The sequence below is a fragment of the Manacus vitellinus genome, unplaced genomic scaffold (genome assembly GCF_001715985.3).
Source record: "Manacus vitellinus isolate BGI_N305 unplaced genomic scaffold, ASM171598v3 scaffold_3_pilon, whole genome shotgun sequence".
Lineage (NCBI taxonomy): Eukaryota > Metazoa > Chordata > Aves > Passeriformes > Pipridae > Manacus > Manacus vitellinus.
In genome coordinates, this window is record NW_021940535.1 from 28,027,242 (window position 1) to 28,049,546 (window position 22,305).

Below are 22,305 nucleotides of genomic sequence, written 5' to 3' on the forward strand. Positions count from 1 at the left end.
TGCTGGAATATCAGTGCCCCAGGGCCTGAGGTCCGGCTCTGTGCGCTCACTGCACGTACTGTGCCTGCCTTTCGCCTGTCCCCGCGAAACGGGAGACACAGACGGGAGGAGCCGGGAATAACGGAATGGATGAGGCGGTCCTGATGGACGCCTGGCACACAGAGATGGCAGCAGTGCTCGAGTCGGAGGGAACACTCACAGCACCTAGCTTATTTACGAGGAAGGTTTCCCATAGCACAGGGATATTTTAAGTAATTCTTCATTTTAATATTGCAGCCTGATTTGAGCAGTGAAGCCTTTCCCAGAACTAATTACTAATGTCTGATAACACATTACTGTTTCCAGGACATACAGGTTTTAGAGGAGGCCTGGGGAGTACTTTGTCTCAGCTACTTTTGCTATCTTGCCATCGTTCTGTTCCTTCCCACAGCTTTTTTCCCTTACAGCCTTTGCCACTGTAACTTCTGTACAGCTGTGGCAATGTAGATGGTTACTCCTGCTTATGCTGGATGTACACCAGCTCAGTGTAAAATGGCACCAAGAAGGATCAGACACACTGGCTTCAGAGCAGAGCATACTACAAAGTCTTCATCTTTAGATAAAAATTTGATCAATATTTTTCATAAAAGCATATGTTTAACTGCTAACTAGTACTAGTGTGCTAATCTACTCTACCAATCCAAGTTTCTCTACTTTGTACTGCAATCATAGAATAGTTTCTGTGGAAGGGGCCTTCAAGATCATCTAGTTCAACCCCCCTTGCTGTGGGCAGGGACACCTTCCACTAGACCAGGTGGCTCAGAGCGCTATCCAACCTGCCCTTGAACACTTGCAGGGATGGGACACCCACAGCTTCTCTGCTTCTCTGGGCAATCATCCAAATCTGACCAGCTGGGCTCCAGCAAAAAAAAAAAAAAAAAAAAAAAAAGAAAAAGTGGCATTTTCAATACTAGTCTTGCTTTTCTTCTAGAAGAATTTAAGATGTCTTTATGCGGCTGCTGAAAAGAAATGAAATCATTAGTGTATTCAGGCAATCATATTTCTTGTTTTCCCCTTTGAAAGCATTGTACTCTGTATTTTAAATATCAGAGAATTTTATATAAAAGAGAAGTAACTTAATAGTAAAGGCACATAACAAAAATTCCACCATGTGCTGTAGGCAAGGTTTCATATTATTGAAATGTTAAAATACCCATTCCAGTCCTACTAAAAATAAAATTCTAATTTGCTTACATCTGAGATTAAGGTTTCACTGCTTTTAACTTTGTTAGTTATTTACATCCTAATCTTGCAGATGATTCTCTTTGGAGGAAGTGGTCTATTTGTATAGGAAGGTGATTTTACTTCTATGGCAAGGAGGGGCAAGTTACTACCCCTGAGGCCAACTGGTAAGGTTTCTGATTTGGCAGTATTCTACACTACATACAACGTAATAGAAAAGCATTTATAGTAATGGTAAAAGTGGGCCTTAATTATTTCATAGATGGTTTTCAGTAATTTAAAATTGGAGGAAACTAGCTAGAAGTACCTTGTTACGGAATATTACTGGAGATAATAGATTTATTCATAAAACTTGACAAGCTGAAATAAATCAAATCGACCTTAATCTTCACCTACAAATTAAGTATCCCCTATTTTTAATGCAAAAATAAGCCTATTAGATATTACACTCTTCTAAATCATAACGTCTGATTGTTACCAAGATCCATTCAAACTTAACACAGCTTTTTAATAACACATTTTACAATTAATTCCACAAGGAGGGATACAGGCCAGCTCCTACCCTTATTGAAGGTATTTTAATTTTAAACATAAAATGTGTAAAGCTTGCCTTTATCTCTTGTTCTGCTGTACAGCCATCAGTACATAATATTTCAGTGCTCTTGAAAAGGGAGGGATACAGAACTGCTGTTTTTCTAAGGTATAGCATATCCAACACACCAGGGGTTGGAATCTGATAGATTATGCAGTTTTTTGGAAGAAGAGTTTTACGACATCGGGAAGGTCATTTTAAGAAAAAATAGAAATTAACATCTTCAGGAACATGAGCATTTGTATATATTTGTAAATATATACATGAAAATTATCCATGCTCTCCAGAAAATGCTTGGACACTCCCTACAGTTAATTTATTGCATCTGCCTGTTGTAACTTGCTATGAAGTGAATTATGAACTCTCCGGAACTGGGACTATTTTTCACCGTGAGTCTTCTTAGTGTTTTGCACCTTGATCTTAATTAATGCCTGTGGGCATTTCTGCAAAACAACTATTAAATAACAATCCACGTTGATCAACTCCTCCCATACACTTCTTGCTGCTTTAGAACTCAAACATACAGACTGGGCAGGTGTTCCAGGTGTTATGGAGTAATGGTATCTAAATTAGTGGGAGTGTAGGAGAGTTGACACATTCAACCTTTGATAATTGAAGGTAAGGGTGAAGCAAGGCTTTGATTATCCTGTAGAAGTCTTGAATGAAGGAAGTGTACAGAAAGAAGTGTACTTACTTTCTTTTCAAGTGTGTAGCTAAATGGGGGGAGCAGGCTGATCTTAGATGACAGCTGAAAATAACTGCAAGATACATGTAAGAGGAAACAATAAAAAAAGGCTCGAGCCACGTACAGACTTTTTAATCCATAATAAGGAGGTACCTAATTTCTATGTTGGAGTCATTTCATGTATTTATACTTTTCTCATTTCCTACCTAATGGCTACAGATCTGAGTTCTTTCTGGCTCAGCATTCCTCAGCTCATGAAAACAACTGCAACTTCAGCTTCTCTGGGCTAAAAACCTTCTCCCCTTTCCTGGATACCAATTTACCACCGTAAATGGTGATATATTATTTTCTACGTATGTTTTATACATATAGTCTGTAAATATTTTCTGCACAGAAGAGAGCCTGGGACAAACCTTTGTGTTTCAAGAAAAAGAAGCAGTACTTGCATAACATGCAGCTTCCTCACTATGGTAAAGTAGTTTTTTGGGGTTTTGTTTCTTTTAATTCCACAATGGTCCAGGGATAATTTTGGTTCAGGGCAGGTTTGAAAGGACCAGGCTTCCAATGCTGCAGCTATTAACTGACTCTGTGAAACTTAGATAGTCCTTATTAGGGATGTGGACCATGAAATTGGTTGAAATATTGCCAAGAAAGAATCAGCATACAGTGGAAAGATAAGATTCTTGGAAGTTTAAATATTATTACCCAGCAGAGACTTAGGTTACCTTTTAATACACATCACCACATGCACTACAGGAGCTATCTTGCAGTGCCCGGATAACAACAAAAATGCAAAGGATCATCAAACATCTACTTGCAAGGCTTCACATATTCTTCAGGAGAAACTGCCTTTCATATGGAAATAGCAATTCATGGAAATTAAAAGCTAGCAGTTTACGAGAGGTTCACTGTAGCAGGACATTAAATCAGAGCTTTCATTAGTGCTGGTCATTTTAAAGGTAAATTCCACTCAAGTAGATATGACTGTTTTATACAACCACATCTAGTGACACAGCAGATGAGAAATTCCTTCCAAAGCAAAGTCAGTGGAGTTGAAATTCCCTGTCCAGATAAACACAATCTTCCTTTTGTTTTTATTAAATACCATCATTCTGTAGAATAGGCTAATGACATTCATTATCCAGTTCAATAGCTAATCACCTTAGAGTTATTTTTTAATAGCACCATGTGTTACATGTAACAAATTTGATGCAAATCAAATGAAAAGTTAGACATTAGAGAAATGACCCAGAGCCCATACACTGCAGATGCAAGGGGATATGGCCAGAAGTACAGAAGAGTAAAGGACAGAAGCACACAGGAGCAAATGCTGAAGGAGGGAGAGGAAGGAACCAGCTGCACCATGGAGCTGAATTAGTTGTAAAAGACAAAGGAATGAAGCCATAAGGAGGATGAAATTATTGCAGGGAAAATGCGCTGCCAACTACAGAAGCTGGCGTGTAGCAATGGTATCCCAGCCCTCTGTCTTCATGAAAGAGACGTGTTAGCAGCCTCATACCACCAATTCTTGCTGCTCCATGTGGAAACAGAGCAGATTTCTCAATGTGTATGAAACAGAAAAATCAACAGTGTTTCAATACAATGACATGGCAGACCTAGGCTAGTGTAATATGTATTAATGAATGTGTAATAGCAATAATGATAATTATTACAGTAACCAACAGTAGCTTCATTGTACGTTCAAAAATTGAACTTACTTCTCTTCAACTATACCCTAGATCTAAGATTAGAACTAAAAAGTATTACTTTATTACTTTGAGTTGTCATTATATGATTCTAGAAGAATATCAACTTCCTAAATAAAATACTACAGTGGTTTCACCACAGACTTTGAGAACCACCTTGAAAATGAGTGGTAAGAATGAAATAGCTGACAAATTGCAACACATGAAGTTTTACTCTTAAGACCATCTCTTAAATTGACATACAAAATGTTTTGCACAAGGAAGCCTTTTATCATCTTTGCTGCATCTGCTGGATTCTTTTATGATAACTTACATGCTGCATGAATTATTTTGCTTTGATTATTAAAAAGGAGTTGGTGGTAGAAAATCTGATTTGTTTCCTCACAATAAATAACAAAGCTTAGAGCACTAGGAGATGGAATCACTGTGTGTTACAATTTAAGTTACCACTGATTAAACCAGTTAACTAAACTTATTCTCATTTCATACCTACCTTCACATGAAGTCTAACATTTACATTTTGCTGCTTTCATTTTCATAAATATAAATAATGCCACATAGCAGGCTAACAAACAAAAAGTCTCCTTCTTTGATACTGACAGTCACACTTTGTTGCATCTTCAGTGCTGCTTAGGTGTGTTAGCTGAATGAAAGTGGTACTAGCTCATAAATGTTCTTAGTCACACTGAGCAAGTCTTGGCTCAGAGTGACTGAAATTGTAATCTCCACCTTCCAAACTCTGAAATTTTGGTTGCTTCATCCTCTAAAGGGACAGATGTAATGGCAGTGACTCCAGATTTGCAGAGAACAGTCTGACCGCTTTGTGTACACGTGTTTGTGTGAGTAGAATACCTTCTCCTTCCTTTGGCCAGGTGGGACAGCAAAAGGGCTGTCCCCAGCAGCATCTTTGTGTTAAGGACTAGTATAGCAAAACTCTCTGCTTGTTCAAACTCTCTTATTGTTCATTTAATAGCAGAGTGTAATTAGTAAAGGTTAAGCATGGATCCCATCTTTATATGATACAAAGTTAGTAGTCACAAAATCCAAACCCAGACATACGACTAGTTATGAGGCAGTTTTAACAAGTAGAAAAAAACATTATTGTTGCATATATCCCTGCTTTCCAGTCTCCTTACCCCCACTAAGCAGCTGGCACTAAAAAAACCCCAACAAATACATTTCTTTAATGAACGGACAAAAAATACCTCCTACCTTAATCCTTCAGTATACAAGAGAAGCCTTCTGCATCATGAGTAATTCCAAAGTGTCCAATGTGTGATACTACACACAAGCCTTGGCTTGCATGTTTTCTTCAATGGTTTTACACTGATCAAAGACATATTCACCTCAGCAACAGGTTCCCCACCCCCTGCCCTAAGTTTGTGACAGCATTTTCGTTTTGTTTTGTTTTTTTTTTCCTCTAGAACTACTGACTTGAGTCAGTCACACTCTTTTGCTGAGAATGCTGGGCTTACTCAATGCTACTGTTTGAAAATCTTGCCAGTTACAGAACTGGTTCCAAGATCTTTATTTTTTCCCAGTACTTTTTTGCTCCAGGAAAGCCATGGACACTTTAGAGCTCTTTTTCATATGCCAGCGTAATTCTAAATAGTTTAATATTCTATTAAGCCGAGATTTCAGCATCAGCTGCCATCTCCTCACAGTGCTTCCTTTGAAAAGGGTTGCACAGTTTTTAAATATAGCACTTTAGGACAATGGGAGCAGTTTGCAAGCAGATTAAAAGTACTGCAATTTCAAATACAAATACAAGAGCAGCATCTGTTTTGTTTTGCTTCTGCACAGCTAGATTTAATATGTGAGGGTATATTCCCAGCTCCAGAATAATAATAGAAATATTAGTAATATAACAGATACTGCTATTTCCTTTGTGATATAGCTAGCACAGAGTAACAAGGAAGGAAAGAAAAAAACTACAATTAAATTTTTTCTTTTCTAAAGAACTTTATAAATATTTTATAACTATTTAACATGTATAAGGGTGCTGAGATTTGCTGGCATTGTAAAAGAGAGGAAAAACAAACAGACCTTGAACATCAGAACTAAGAGGGCTTTTCTTTGATTAACTTGTATCTCAGTTAATTTACTGTCATGGAAAAAAAAAAGATACGAGTTCTGACTGAGGCTTCTTAATAAGTGTTTATGGGATGAAACATTCATTTAAGCCAGTTATTTTCTAACAATCCATCTGCTTGCAACAGTTACTTATTTAAAAGCCATGCTTTGTTCTTCAGGTACTGTACATATCCAAAAGGAAGTGCCAGGACAGGAAGAGGCATACAGCACTCAATTCACAGAGCAGGACTTGCCATACAATTAACGAAATGCCTAAATGACAAATGCATTGCACTGAAACCTGCCATGAGAGAATTTCAAAGACAGTCACAAAAGACAAAGCATTGAAGCTCCACTAATTTGCAGGGATTGGCCTGTCCGTGTTGCTGGCTGGAGCAGGGAGCCTGTGCCCATGTGGTGTGAGCACAGCTGGCTCTTGGATGTGTTCCGACCCTTTTGGCAACAGCTGAGAGGTGATGCCCATCCAATAAATGGGCACTCTAAAAATGAGCACGCTGTTGATCTGTAATAACTTTCTGTAAATCAAGTTAAGTGCACACCTTGAAGAGGAAACTCAGTTGCTCACCTCTCCTAAAAAACGCGTAGCAGCAATAGAAGCATATTTCACAGAGACTGCACTGTATGGAAATAAAATTTTATGGGAGATATGCCTAAGCTCCCAGGAGGGCTGTGGAAAATCTAAAGTCTCTGCTTCAGTATATAATAATGTGGGTAGTACAGTGATAATATCACAGTTCCTTGAGCTTGGTGCTTAGAGGCAACAGCTGAAAGAAGTCCCCACTGAGACAATGAAATAGAGCACAAACAATTTGTTTGATGTTCTCCAAACACTGTTGGGTGATTTGTCAGTGCTCCTAATAATGGGAGCTTGTGAGTGCTCCTTATAACTTCTGGTCACGTACAGAACAAGTATGTATGGAATATATCTATTCTCTGGCATGTCTTTCTTAGAGTAAAAAGAAAGACCTGGCTGTATCTGGCTCCCTAGATACAAGGGAAGGGTTTATTTTTATTTTTATTTTTTTTAAAGAAAGAAACAATTTATTATTAATTTTAGTCAGATAACTGAGCTCAAGTGTAGTCATAATTTCTTTATTGAAGTAATTAATAGATTAATAATGTTCCTGAAGAAAAACAAATATATTTTTTAACAGATAAATTAACTTGGTGTTTTTCAACCATAGAAGACTGGTAAACCCCACTGAGCATATGTGCAGTCCACTGGTCTTGTCCTCTGTATTGCTTGCTTCACTTCCTGCAAGTCTTTCCCAGGCACTTCATTTTAGCTCTATAGTTGTGAGGCACTTTAGAGGAGTTTTCAAAAACTGTGTCACTGGATGGATCTTTTAATCTGTCTTTTAGGCAAGCGCACAGGGGAAAATACTTAATCTAGCCCAGCAAAATAAAACATAAATTTGCACTTAGAATTATATATGACCCAATTCTTAGCTTGCAAAGAAGGTCAGACTTTTGACTGGCTTTTCATTTGGAGATTTACCGGGTACTAGGAGTTTTGAGCTGAGACCTACCTGCATTTACCCCTCTTCCAACCCAACAGCACTCCAAGGTGTAGCACAGGCAAACCATGATATAGCAGGTCTACAGCTTTGCCAAGTGTGTGGCAGCTGTATCTAGCCCCTGAACATATTTGGATTTTGACCAATACAATAAATTCTGTTTTGAAGCAGGAGGGTGTTAAAAATCAGCTTTACAGGAGGGAATGGAAAGAGGAAATACTCCTTTGCTTTGATTTTTGGTATGAAAAGTAGACTTCAGTCTGCAGAATATGAGCGAGAGCTAAGCATTCTAGATGGATTTTTCTCAAGCCCAAACAGAGTTGTTTGGCTGCAGGTGATAAGAACTACAGAGTTTCAGTGCCTCCAAAGGAGTTCTTTCCCCCAGGGCCATGGAAAGTTTCACCAGCTAGCCTAAACTGCTGCATGAAGGCTTCAGTTCTGCCACTGAGAAACGATGGCAGAAGTTAAGTACTGGATATTTGTTGCAGTTTCTAAAACTTAAGCAAAAAACAAAAGGTAATTATTCTTCTCAATTATAACACTTGAGAGTTTCAGTGTGAAGTCTGAGCCTATTACAGTACATTATAGCAAAAGGAAAACCAGCTCTTATCTTAGGGAGCTCCCAAGCTTGTATTTATGATTAGATGAAAAAGGGAAAAGAAACAAACCAAAGAGAGGAAGATGAAAGAACAAGGTTTTAGGGAAGACAAACACTGTGTGGGTGGGGACCAGTAAATTCAGCTCCTGGCTCAGCTGTAGTCTAGAGTTTTTAAATCTTATCAGCTCACCATGGCTTCTTTTTAAGCTAACAGTAAATCTCAAAACTACCTCAGTGAATGCAAGATTAGGCCTACTTTTTGCTAAATTTTAGAAGCTAAGTCACTTGAAAATTGATTTCAAGCTAATCACGGGAGTGCTATGCAGAAAGCTTTCTGTCACGCTCCTAAGTTTCAATTCTTGGATGAAAACAACAGTAAACTCACTTTGAAGACGTTATAAAATCTGTCCCTGCAAAATCACTTTTGCTTTCCTCTCACAGGGAATATGATTCAAACAAACCACATCATACATTCCAGTTTCATAATATTGAAAAAGAGAAGTTTTTCATAGAATCTGGCACCAAACAGCTGCTGCCACTAGAATTGTAAACTCACATAAAAACCTGCCAAAATACTAATTTTTAAACACATACATTTTTAAGCCTTCTGTTGATATCGCAGCATTTTATCAGAATATAAGTTTCCACTGTTCTGACTCTCATGGCCACACAACACTACTTAGCAGGCTTTAAACAAAGTAAGGAAGGCAGATAAACAAACCTGGGGAGGAACAGATTGTTTCAGCTGAGATTTTAATCACATTACTTAACTCCAGTGAATAGAGACAATACTGTAAGAGCCAGCAATTCAGACTGCTGCAAGGGTAAAAAACTGCAGTTTTCATCTCCTCTTTGAAGGTCTTCCTCTTCACCTCTACCAGGACTGATCAGAGAAGATTAAGGAAGAGTCCAGGCAGGACTCTAGGAAGCAGAAGCAGCAGTGGAATACTATAAACATAATAATTGTTTTTTCTAATTGAATTATTCCATTCAAGGCCTCTCTACTACTAGGAAAGAAAAATAAAACAAATAATACCTCTTTATGTAAGGAAAAAAGTAAGCACGGACACACTGTTAACAGAAGAGGTCTATTTAGGCTATTCTTCATGCTTTGAAGACTTTGTATTTCAGATGGCAAGTATATGATAAATATATGATGCATACAGCTCACAAGTAGATGCAACCCCAAACTGAATCTTGAAAGGAAGCATTAGAAAGCTTTAAAGAGGACAAATGGTTGCATCCCTTCCTCATAGTTTAAAGATGGAAGGCCTCTGAAGCCATAGGTCATTCTGTGAAAGCCAGCTACTAAGTCTTAGAGATCCTGCCTGCTGAGTCTTACTTTAAGAGCCCAACCCTTTTGTTTAGTGACACTGACATCTGCATGGTCTTTCATCTCAGCACCACTGCAAATAGAAGGATTTTTAGGTTAGCACCACTGCACTCCTTGCAAATCACTCACCTTTGAGTCCTTGCAGAGGATTGATTGAAGGCATAGCAGTCTGGCACATAAAGCAAGTATGGCTTTCTGTGTTTTTCAGAGTTGAGATAAAACAATAGCCATTAGCAGTCACCACAGATGCCCTAACTCCAAGCTTTCACTGTGAGAGAACAGTGAAATTGTGTGAAACCAATAGCAGCAGCAACCAGCAGACATTTGTTCACCAGTGGAGGTAACATTTAAATGCAAAGCCAAAGCCTCAAAATGAACAAGATACTTGGTAATCATCATCCCTTCATCTGTAGTCAGTGGACACTTTCTGGTCCTCTCAGTTCATATTCTTGATGGTGTACAGGACCCTGTATCAGTGGATGTCTGTTACCCAGTATAACTCAGTAATAAAAGAAGAAAGATCCAATAAATTACCAACAACCACAGTCCTTGAGTCACTCAGAAAACACCACTTGCCAGAAACAAAATGAGCTGTACTGCAGAGGCCTCTTGTCTTTGACAACAGCAGCAGAAAAATTTCAGGACATGGGAGATCAGAAAAGATGCCATACCTTTTAAAAGCAAATATTCTCACTCTCCTGGTCAAAGTAAAGAGTTACCTGAGGACTTTGCTATTCCTTTGTAAATACAGCAGAGCTTTGTTCTTCCTTTCACATGTATAATCCCCAGAGCAGCTGTTCCCAATCTGAAGAGGACCTGCTGCAGATGCACCCATGGTTACAGCTTTAAAGGAGTGCCCTGTCAAAGCAACCCCTGCACAGTACTGCTGCAGGGGTGAGGTATCTATTTTTGCTTACATTGTGTTATAACATAAAAGCTTTACTTCTCAGCTGAGCTGGCCCCTGCCCTTTCTGTGCTGCCCCAATGTCACCACTGGTGGAGCTGCCCCTGTGCTTCAGCAGGTCTCCAAGGTATCACACTCATCTCACCTACTCTTGCTCTGAGCAAGTCTGTGCAGCTTGGCACCAATAACCCGGGCAGCTGTCTGGATTATGAGCAGTACCTACAAGATGAGTGCTGAGAAGTGACTTCACTAGGTCAAGCATTGTACAAACACACAGTAAGAGACAGAGCAGCTTAAATAAACAGGGAAAGGATCAAAGAAATCCTCATTTAATAGGTAGAGAATAGAAGCACTGAAATTCAGTGATTTACTTCTCACAGACCACAGGAAATACAGGTAGCAGAATCCTTGTTTGCTGCTTTAAATAGCAGACAAATTTTCATCACCTTTCCTCACACAATCTTAAAAAAAAATCACTTTGAGCTTTGGGAATTCACACGTGGGATTATTTGGATGCTGGAGCGCATCTGCAAATGCCAGGATGGGACAGGGTCTGGCAGCAGAAGGCACATGAGATAGCTAATGTTGACTGGGCCTACCTAGCAAGAAAGTAGGGGATTGCTAGAGTGGGCTTCTTGCCTGTCATCCTTGGTTGAGACATTCACTGCCACTCCTGTCCATTCTCGCTGTTGCTACAACTACCTTCTCACCTTCTCTCCAGTAGAAGAGCAGCTGGTTAGGGTTGGGAAGGACAGCAATCTTTGCCACCATCTAGAGAGATCTACAGCCCCACTCAACTGGTTAAATGCAGACTCTGCTGTGCTGCCATGCCTGTTACAGGAAGCCTGTGACCTTTCAGAGCCACCTCTGTAAAGATCTAAGCCCAGAGGGAAATTTATCTTTCGTTCCTCCTACCAGTGATCTATTTTAATCAGGATTGTTTCTGTAGCTGTTTCTTCTGTAGGAAGGGCATCAGACAACAAAAAACATGGTAGACTGTTGGGTAAGTGATAGTAAAATCACCTGATTGCATCCAGCCTTGATGTTAATATTGCCAACTGCTGTAAAATCATCCTGAGTCACCTCTTTGATATCTGTTAAAGAGCAGCAGGGAGAAAACTGTGCTCTTTTAGCACAGTTCAAGAGGCTTTGTTAGGATAATCAAAGCATTGTTGTTCCTAAAGCAAATGTGTCTATCTCTGGGCCTTTGGTGGGATATGTTCAGATTGTCCCAACCTCGCTGCTTGGATTCCTGATACATTCCCTAAGAAGCATTGCACATACCTTTACTGTCCCTGCTTGCCCCCATCCAGGTGATTTTCTGAGGAAATGATCTGCAGTCTAACAAACAATAAAAATCAATGCTTTCGCTTAGTGCTTTCATTTCATGTGCATGGAGGCCCACATTTCACTGCTGACTGATTAAATGTGGTGGTAAAATGTCCAGTTGTGTGGTTCTCAGTATACTCATATCGTCTCTTTGAGGAGACAGCACTCACAGGGTGGAAGTGTAGATGTGTTTAGGAAGAAGCTGCATATAGACTGTTTCTCCTTCTGCCTGTTCCCCTGGAATAACTCCGCTTGCTATTATTTAAAAGAAAAACATAAAAATCAGCTTATGTGTTCTGTTCTGTAGAGAATACTTTTTTTCCCCTGCAATGCAAATATGCTTTAATGCCAAGAGGAAAATGACATGCAAGGGGAGAAGGGCTAGAACAATCATCCACTAATATTCCCAGTTCCCCATTGGTCTGCCTTTCTCCCTCTTGCACTTTGGAAGCTTTAAATAAAGTGAGTGTAGTATATTGATTTTTAGCATAAGGTAATGTGCTAATAGGCAGAGGAGGTCAAAGTAAGTTTAGGTCAGTCAAGAGAGGATGTAATTAGACATTAAGGACATACAGTAGTTTAAACATCTGATTGTGTTTTCATAGAATAGTAGAATCAACCAGGTTGGAAAAGACCTCCAAGATCATCAAGTCCAACCCTTGATCCAACACCGCTGTGGTTACTAGACCATGGCACTAAGTGCTACATCCAGTCTCATCTTAAAAACCTCCATGGATGGAGAATCCACCACTTCCCTGGGCAGCCCATTCCAATGTCTGATTATTCTCTCTGTAAAAAAGAGCTTAAGACTGTGCTCTCTTGTCCTACTGCTGGTTGCCTGGAAGAAGAGACCGACGCCCACCTGGCTACAACCTCCTTTCAGGGAGTTGTAGAGAGTGATGAGGTCTCCCCTGAGCCTCCTCTTCTTCAGGCTGAACAGCCCCAGCTCCCTCAGCTTCTCCTCATAGGACTTGTGCTCGAGTCCCTTCACCAGCCTTGTTGCTCTTCTCTGGATCTGCTCCAGCACCTCAATATCCTTCCTGAACTGAGGGGCCCAGAACTGGACACAGTACTCAAGGTGTGGCCTCACCAGTGCTGAGTACAGGGGAAGAATCACTTCCCTGGACGCTGCTGGCCCACAACTGTCCTGATCCAGGCCAGGATGCCATTGGCCTTCTTGGCCACCTGGGCACACTGCTGGCTCATGTTCAGCTTCCTGTCAGTCCAAACTCCTTTTCTGCCTGGCTGCTCTCCAGCCACTCTGTCCCCAGCCTGTAGTGCTGCAGGGGGTTGTTGTGGCCAAAGCGCAGGACCTGGCACTTGGCCTTGTTGAACCTCATCCCGTTGGAATCAGACCATCTCTCCAGCTTGTCCAAGTCCCTCTGAAGAGCCCTCCTGCCTTCCAGCAGGTCAACACTCCTCCCCAGCTTGGTGTCATCTGCAAATTTGCTAATGGTACACTCAATCCCCTCATCCAGATCATCAATAAAGATATTAAATAGAACTGGACCTAACACTGATCCCTGGGGGACACCACTAGTGACCGGCCGCCAACTGGATGCAGCCCCATTCCCCACCACTCTCTGGGCCCGGCCCTCCAGCCAGTTCCTAACCCAGCACAGAATGCCCCTGTCCAAGCCATGGGCTGCCAGCTTTTTCAGGAGAATGCTGTGGGAGACAGTGTCAAAGGCTTTGCTGAAGTCCAGACAGACACATCCACAACCTTCCCCTCATCCACCAGGCAGGTCATCTGATCATAAAAGGAGATCAAGTTGGTCAGACAGAACCTGCCCTTCCTAAACCTGTGCTGGCTGGGTCTGATCCCTTGTCCATCCTGTAGGTGCACTTGTGTGGTTGCACTTAGGATGATCTACTCCATAACCTTGCCAGGCACTGACAGGCCTGTAGTTTCCCAGGTCCTCTTTGCAGCTTTTTTTGTGGATGGGTGTGACAGTTGCCAACTTCCAATCATCTGGGACCTCCCCAGTGAGCCAGGACTGTTGATAAATGACGTAGAGTGGCTTGGCAAGCTCTTCTGCCAGCTCCCTCATCACCCCAGGATGGATCCTATCTGGCCCCATAGACTTGTGAGGATCCAAGTGGCTCAACAGGTTGCTAACCGTTTCCTCCTGGATTACAGGGGAGCTATTTTGCTTCCTGTCTCTGTCTACCAGTTCCAGAAGCCAGTTGTCCTGAGGACAACTTATCTTCTTGTTGAAAACTGAGGCAAAGAAGGTGTTAAGTACCTCAGCCTTTTCCTCATCTTTGGTGACTGTGTTCCCCCCATGTCCAACAAAGAATGGAGGTTTTCCTTGCCCCTCCTTTTGCTGTTGATGTGTTTGTAGAAGCACTTCTGTTATCGCTAACAGAAGTGGCTAGATTGAGTTTGAATTTTACCTTTATCTCTCTAATTTTCTTTCTACATGACCTAACTATATTCCTAAACTCTTTATGAGTAGCCAGCCCCTTTTTCCATAGTCAGTAAGCCCTGTTTTTTTACCCTAAATTGCTTCAAAATCTCCTTGTTCAGCCAGGCTGGCTGAACCTTTTGGCTCACTGGGACAGCCTGCTCCTGTGCGTTAAAGACTTCCTTTTTGAAGCACGTCCATCCCTCCTGGACCCCTTTGTTTTCAAGGGCTCTTTCCCAAAGTACCCTTTGAACCAGTCTTCTGAGTAGGCTGAAATGTGCCCTCCAGAAGCCTAGGGTAGAAGTTTTAATGATGGTCCTCTTTGCATCCCTGGGTATTGAAAACTCTATTATTTCATGGTCACTGTGCCCCAGATGGCCTCCAACCACCACATCTCCCACCAGCCTCTCTCTGTTTGTGAACAGCAGGTCCAGCAGGGCACCACCCCTGGTAGGCTCACTTACCAGCTGCAACAGGAAATTATCCTCCATACACTCTGGGAATCTCCTAGACTGCCTCTTCTCTGCTGTGTTGAGTTTCCAGCAGACATCTGGCAAGTTAAAGTCACCCACAAGAACAAGGGCTGGTGATTTTGAGACATCTGCCATCTGCTTGTAGAATAATTTATCACCCTCATCATTCTGATTGGGTGGTCTATAACAGACTTCCACCAGGATGTCAGCCTTTTTGGCCTTCCCTCTGATTCTGATCCACAGGCACTCAACCTTCTTGACTGCCCTCTGCCTGACTCTCTGGGTCAAGGGCCTCATACCTGTTCTTTAAGGGCACTGTGGGAGGTGATGGGGGTTGGGAAGGGATTCTTTTACCTCTTTGATGGGGGACCTGTTTCCATTCGCTCCCATCTACTTGGTTTGCTCCATCTGCCTGATGGCAGGAGGGGCAGGGCTTCACCGTCCCCTGCTGGACTTCTGTTGGGGTCGAAAGGGTATGACTTCTCCAGTCTATTTCCCTTTCACTCTCCCTAATACTTCTCAGCCTCTCCACCTCTTCCTTGAGCTCTGCCACTAAGCACAGCAAATCATTCACCTGCTCGCATCTTACGCAGGCGTCTCTCACACTGTCCTGTGGTACTGACGCCAGGCTCAGCCACTCAGTGCAGCCAGAGACCTGAACAGCTGCATCCTTCCTGGGGAGTTCTGCCTGGGTTAGCACACTCCCCCGGAAAGCAGCAGCAATGGCTTTTGCTTGTTTGGAAACCATTGCTGGGTCGAGTTGAGTTGCAGGAGGAAAAAAAAACCAAACCCACAGTCACACACCTACCTCACAACCCAGCAGAGAGAGCTGGGAGCGTGGCTGTGCCCTTCCTGCTCGCCCCGCCTGTGCAAACTGCCACGCAAAGTGCCGTGCCACACCCTCACTGCCATGCCATTCAATTAACTGAAAAGTTCCTTTGATTTTAGCAGCAGAAGTCCTAGCCATAAGAAGGGAAAAGTGTACTATTTTTTTATCTAAAGACAAAATTGTTGACTTTAAAAAAGAAAAAGCAAGTATTTGTAAAGTCAGCACATCAAAGTATTATCTAGCTCTGGTATCATTAGATAATAATTTTTTTATCTTATATACTTACATTTGGCTCAATTAAGCCATAAAGGCAGAACTTTATGGGATTCTGAGGAAGCAGTTGTATCCTAAAGCAAAGTTTGAAGGCTTTTTCCCAAGCTTTCCTATAAAGAAAAGAGTTCTTCCCAAGCTTTCCTATAGAGAAAAGAGTTCCTATAAAGAAAAGACTGAAGAGCAATTTCAGTCCATGGAAAAGTATAGACTTGTTTGGGCTGGTTTTGTTTTCTTTATTAGCCCTTTTAGATCCAGTAAAAATGAGGACTACAAGAAGATTACAAAGTTCATAATAAGAATTGCTCATGTAGCCTATACAGATGTCTGAAAGCACCTCCTGCTATAGTCCAGTGAACAAAACATATTTTGCAGAATTCTTCAGTTCTCCTTTGAGGGATAATACTGCAACTCCACTGTCTACCATCTCCCATCTCCATTATTTTCTTGTTGGTGCAGGTGAAGCCTGTGTGAATCTACACTGGCAAGAAATCAAACTATTCAATTTAATTTAGCTACATTTAACATAATCATTTACAGCAGATCTGGTGCTATATAGCACTATGTGCTACGGTCAAAATGGGTATTTAGAGCAGTGATTCCATAAATTGGTTCTTCTCCTGTGCACAATCTGTAGTTATATTCTAAGCTCATGGTATTTTATGTCATATAAACACTATATAGTACTATGATGTTCTGTTGGTTCTAAGAATTCCTAACGTCTTTCTGTTGCAATGAAATAAAACAAAGATGAAAAATGATGGTGCATTTGCAACCAATAAAACATGAATGCTTTTTGTTTAGTAGCATAATGAAACTGCTAAATCAGGGTCTCATTTTGCCTTTACAAATAGAATGAACATGCTATTACAGTTTGATAATAGTGCCACATGTAGGTTATTCTTGACTGAACTTGACTGTATTTATCTACAGAATTTTTTCTATTTATTCTGAGATTAAGGCAGATAGGTTTGCTATGTGTATTCATAGTTATGTACTTAAATATTTTCTTGAAAACAGCTTAATCTTTAACACTTCCAAGCAGTCATAGTCCATCCTGTCTGTCCTCCTTCCCTCCCTCAAGAGTGTGTACTGCACATATACGTATGAAAAATAAACTTCCCCACTGGCAAGTAAACCCAAGAACAATGTTGCTAGCAGCTGTTGTGCTTAAAGCCCAGTTGAGAACACTGTTCCCTTATGAGCTCTCAATGCTCTTCTCAACATCAGTAATCAATGTGCCAGGACAATGTATTACAAATTCAAACGCCCAGGCCAGGAGACCACAAAAGCTCCTCTGTCTTGTGCGGGGGAACTGAAAAGAGGCTTTCACAGTGCTGGAGAATATGTTGGCAGACTGTGCCAGTTCAGAGCCCTCAGTGTTCCGGAAGATATTTATGTACAAGAAGGGCAAATCTTGTCTAAATCCTTGGTTCAGAAGCTACTATAACTGTTATTTTTTAAAAATGAGAAGAATCATATGTATGTGTTGAAGACGACAATCAGATAATTACAGGCTGTTCAGTGACTGAGGAACTGAAAAGGTCTTTGTGCTCATTCCAGCAGGAGAAGGACATCTTATCTACTTGTCCAAGTAAAAAGCAAGATCTATCCTTTAAAAAAAAACATAAACCTGCTTCCTCCTATTTTAAAAAACAGTTATTTCTGTAGTCAATAATTTTTGCAAATAAAAAGTTATAAAACCAAAGAGTTTGATAACAAGGGTAATTTTTCTTAAAGATGAAAATAACAAGCTGATAAGCACCCAGTTCTTTGATTTTCACTTAGGTTTGTAACTTTCAAGTTATTGGGAAGAGTTAAGCCTCCATTGGGTAAAATGGCACCAAAGTAAAAACAAATAACTTCTCATTACATTGTCCATCTAAAAAGGAAGGTTTCTACTTGTTTTTTTAGGATGTCTTGCTAGATACCAGTGGAGGCACTGACTAACAATGTCAGAGAGAGGAAGATCAGCTTGGCATATAGAATATTGTTTTTTGTAATTTTATTTTAAATGAAATTACATTCAGTACAGCCTAGTTATATTAGCAGACATTTAAACAAATGTTTAAAGCTAACAAACTCCTATAATTAATCTCTTAGTTTTGCAATTCTTTTATCATTGATATTATCAGCTCAGACTAAATTTGCTATTTTGCATTACCCAGATTCAAAATCACAGTCATGTTAAAAAAAATACAAAAATGTCTAAAATTTCTCTTTCTGACCTCACTTATAAGAATAATAAAACCGCTGAAATGCTGTCATTAAAAAGCCACATTGACATGATTTACAGCTGTACAAATTGTTGTTTAAAACAAGCATTACAGAGTAAGTGATCAAAGCCATGCTCAAGATTTGAAGAAGTTTTCCCTCTGCCCGTAAGTATACTTTTCTGGCTAAGTTACAAATAAAAGCCACTTTGAAAATGTATTTTTAAATTCATCAGAATTAAAAAAAAAGCCCAAGTTACTGTGCCCAAGACAAAAGAGAAGGCCATATTTTATGGTGCATACTCATCCAAATTCCCAGAAATGCTGCGTTTCCTTGCTTTTGATGTGCTTGATATTTGTCTAAGACTTGCACGGAAAATTAGAAAGATATCCTGCACCTGACGAGGTGAACAATCCACATGCTTAAAAATAACTGAGTACTGCTGAGTAAGGCAACTGAGGCAAAGTATGGCTTAAGTGCAGTCTGGTTAAGGCAGAGTATGTGTTTTTGAAGCTGTTGCTTCTTCTGCTTCCACTTCAAAGCACTAGTGCACTACAACATGTTTAAGAACTTTGGATAAAAAGACCTCGTGGAGCTGGTTCACAGAGACAAATCTAAAGGAATTCATAACAACAAGCTAGACAGTCCCTCAAAAAAACCTTTGTCGACTTCATTTTCTAACAGCATTCAGTCCAAAGCTCCACATGTATGTATGTGGAGCAAGTAAACATGTTAAGCACAGCTTTCTCAAAATACCTCCTGCAAGCCACAGCTCTCACTGTGGATCAGACACCATCTGAAATTTTAAGTAAGTGTAGCAATACACTGGCCTAGCAATTAAATCAGGTCCAGTCCTACCCTTGCAACAGATATAGAATTATTCCTTTACCAGGCCAAATTCTGCACAATATTATGCTGACCTTAATCTAAAGGAATTTCTGTGGTATTAGTTTGGCTTTTTAAGTGAAGGTAGAATTTGGTCCATTTTAGCTCATTAAAATAAACTGATCCACAGCTTGTTTGAATAATCAATAAATTAAAGAAAGTAGATTTCTTTCTTTAAATATTAAAGATTGGTAGCACTTTCTGTACTTACTACTAGAAAAGCCCCACTCATCCCATTTGGTCAGTTTACAATTATCATTTATCCTTTCCAGTGCTAAGAATTTCTAGGTTATTCACAGAAATATATCAAAGCTCAAGAAAGTGAAAAAACAGATGCATCATATTGTTTCATAAGCTTATGCTTAAAAGCACTAGAAAGTAGCTGGGCTCTGATCATTCTTTGGCTTGAAGCTGGAGTCTTGTTGGAGAGATCAGTTCTTCCATTTGTTGGAGTCCCAAGCCAGGAACCAGCCCGTGAATGTTGGGGGCTCATGCCCCTGCTTCACGATTACAATGGGGGTCCCCTTATCTCTGCCAGAAGGATCTGTTTCAATATAGCGTTTGGCTAAAAGCAGAGAGGAAATAAAACATGTAATATATTAATTAAATTCCTTTGGTATAAAAAATACATTAAAAGCCATAGTGAAAGAGCCCAGGGCTACTATAATACAGTGTTCAATTAATTATTTCAAAGGCAATGAAATGATCAGGTAATTGCTGATTTCTCCCAGCTGGCAGTGAAGGAATTTTCCATGAAGTTAAAACAGAGGGATAGGGATTTCTATTCTGATCAGTTCATTGCCATACAGCTAGGTTTTGGCTCTTGAACAGGAGAAAGAATTTGCTGGTGCTGTGAGGATGCACAGGCTTCTCATTTCTCCCATGTGAGAGACAGAGTAGTTTCCCTTGACATCAAAACATGACATTAGTACATATCGGGAACACAGCCAGGTAACCCCAGTTGCTCCAGGGAAACAGATGCAAGCATTTTCAGCACAAACTATATCAGAACGGCTCAGCTATGTGAAGTCACACCAGAGGTGACACATGATTTTTCAAGGAGGTGCATTCCACGTAAGTTGTCTTGATTTGTTCTGCAACTGGAATTTCCTCCTGAAAATCTAACTTAGTGAAGGGTGGCAGTGTAAGGACTTGCTGGCATTCCTATCTCTATATACATTAGTGAGGGTACAGCTCAGTAGGGACTTCCTTTTAAATTCTTTCTCTTTTCAGTTCAGTTTTTTTTCATGGAGTTCTACTATATATATATTTTAAAAAGCTCTGCAGCCTAGTAATGCTATCTTGATTAGTTTTATCCTTCATAAACTTACAGAGTTTTGAAGCACATTTAAAGGCAAAAATAATCATCTTTTGTATTAAATCTTAATAAGCTCAGTAACACTTTTAAACACTGTAAATGTAAATAGATTTCTTCTACATCATATTATTCTCTTCTTTAAGTAATATTGATGCTACCTCACTCAGAATTCTGCCAAATTGATTTGATTTACCAGATTTAACGGATTCCTGTCGCTCAGTTTCATTAGCATCCTTCCCAATCCAGACAAAAACCTGCAAACAGAGGAAAGATACAGATCCCATGTTGTTATAAGGAAGTTGTGTACAGCTGGTAAAGTACAAAATAGTTGATTCCACTAGGAGAAAGAACACAGAGAAGAAAAAGACTGCAGAGATACACAGCTCTCACAAACCACAACTGATGTTTTTTTCTCCATTTGAAAGACTGTACTTATGTCCTCAGAAATTTCACTGCTCTCTATGACACTGGAAGGCTGGATCTTTATGCATTCTGATGAAAGGAAATCTAATTACCTTTTCCATGGATATCTTTTACAATTGCCCACAGGAAATTGCCCTTGGGTTGCAGGTAGAAATACTGTCTCTGGTTTGAGCTCTGTGTGTGCACCAACATTTGTGCCCTGTGATCAGCGCTTCCCCAGGCAACTGCTAGATAATGCACTGAAAAACCCAACAACCAGAGCCTAGATCTGCAACCCCCACACACACACTCCTTTCTTTTTTTTTCTTTTCTGCCCAGGATCCTTTTGGAAACCAGTTACATGTCCCAGACTTCTTTTCTTCTTACTTGAGTCAGTATGTCCCAGCTACTTTCCAACCAGCTGTTCCTCTACCTTACCTATCACTGTTCCCACATGGACCTTGGACATTCCTTCTCATTTCCAAAAACCTCAGCCTTTTGTTCCTTAAGGGTTAGGCTGAAAAGCATGGGATCTGTGGCCTCCCCTTTCCCTCCAAGAGGAGAGGAAGGGTAGAGAGAATATACTGTGAGAAACAGATGTGCTCTCTGCATCCACAGTGAGTTTGTCTGCCATTCAAAAAGCTCTCCACGTTTTCAGTTTCAGTGAACCCAGGAAAGGATGGAGATTGTTTCTGTCACCCCCCACCCAGTTTCTAGCATGAAGAAATTTGTGTAAGGGTCTAGTGTTTGTCTATTTCTCTACTAGGACTTTTTGTAGGTGCTGCTGCTACATGTATTTTGTGGCTTCTAAATATCTTTAATGCAATAACATTTTTAAAAAAATTAATAAATTTTAGTGATAAAATCATGAGCACTATTGAGAATCATTCCTTCCAGAACACTGCTGGGGCTTATACTCTTGCAGGCTCTACTGATTTAAATAGGAAGTGCCTGACATGGTTTCACATTATGCTTGCAAATTCAATCATGCTATTCACACTAGCACATCATATAGCTCAAAAAATATAATATATGGTATAAATTAAAGAAAACAAAACTGCTTCCATTCTCACAATATGGTTTTTTCTCCCATCTCATGAACTAAGTGGTTAAAAATAAATTATCCTTGTTCTCACAAAAAGCAGTAGTCAAGTACACAGCTCACCTGCTCCCAAACATCCAGCAACATGACATCATCTTCAGCCAAATCATCCTGAGTGAATTCTCCAGGGACCTCCTCAATCTAAAAAGAATATTATGTTTTGAGATTTTTTTTGGTTCTTAATGATTTGTCAAGGTATAATTTTGCACAGACCAAAGCTATTTTTTTAAAGGATAAGTGCAAAGGCTGGTGAGCCATTCTTTTTGCTCCTAAAGGATCAAAACCAAATCACATAATGGCATGTCCTATAAAAGCATCTCTCGATTTTGTAGAATTGGTAGGATATCCTCAGGGCAAGCAAAGGTTTACATTGTAATTGTTGACTACTGTTAAGCTGGGACTCAGGTCTGCCAGAAGGAGACGGG

At 40.3% G+C, this 22,305-nt stretch overlaps 1 protein-coding gene across 1 annotated transcript in view; it reads right to left on the reverse strand.

Annotated features, from left to right (window-relative positions):
* Positions 1 to 17,947: 17,947 nt before the first annotated feature.
* Positions 17,948 to 22,305, reverse strand: part of SCIN (scinderin) — a 45,979-nt gene continuing 41,621 nt past the window's right edge. Inside the window, exons 14-16 of the mRNA XM_029961777.1 lie at positions 21,944 to 22,021; positions 20,570 to 20,630; positions 17,948 to 19,623 (exon numbers count right to left, since the gene is read on the reverse strand). Of these exons, the coding sequence (XP_029817637.1) occupies positions 19,490 to 19,623; positions 20,570 to 20,630; positions 21,944 to 22,021 (273 nt within the window). The 3' untranslated portion in view covers positions 17,948 to 19,489. The remainder of the gene's footprint in view (positions 19,624 to 20,569; positions 20,631 to 21,943; positions 22,022 to 22,305) is intronic.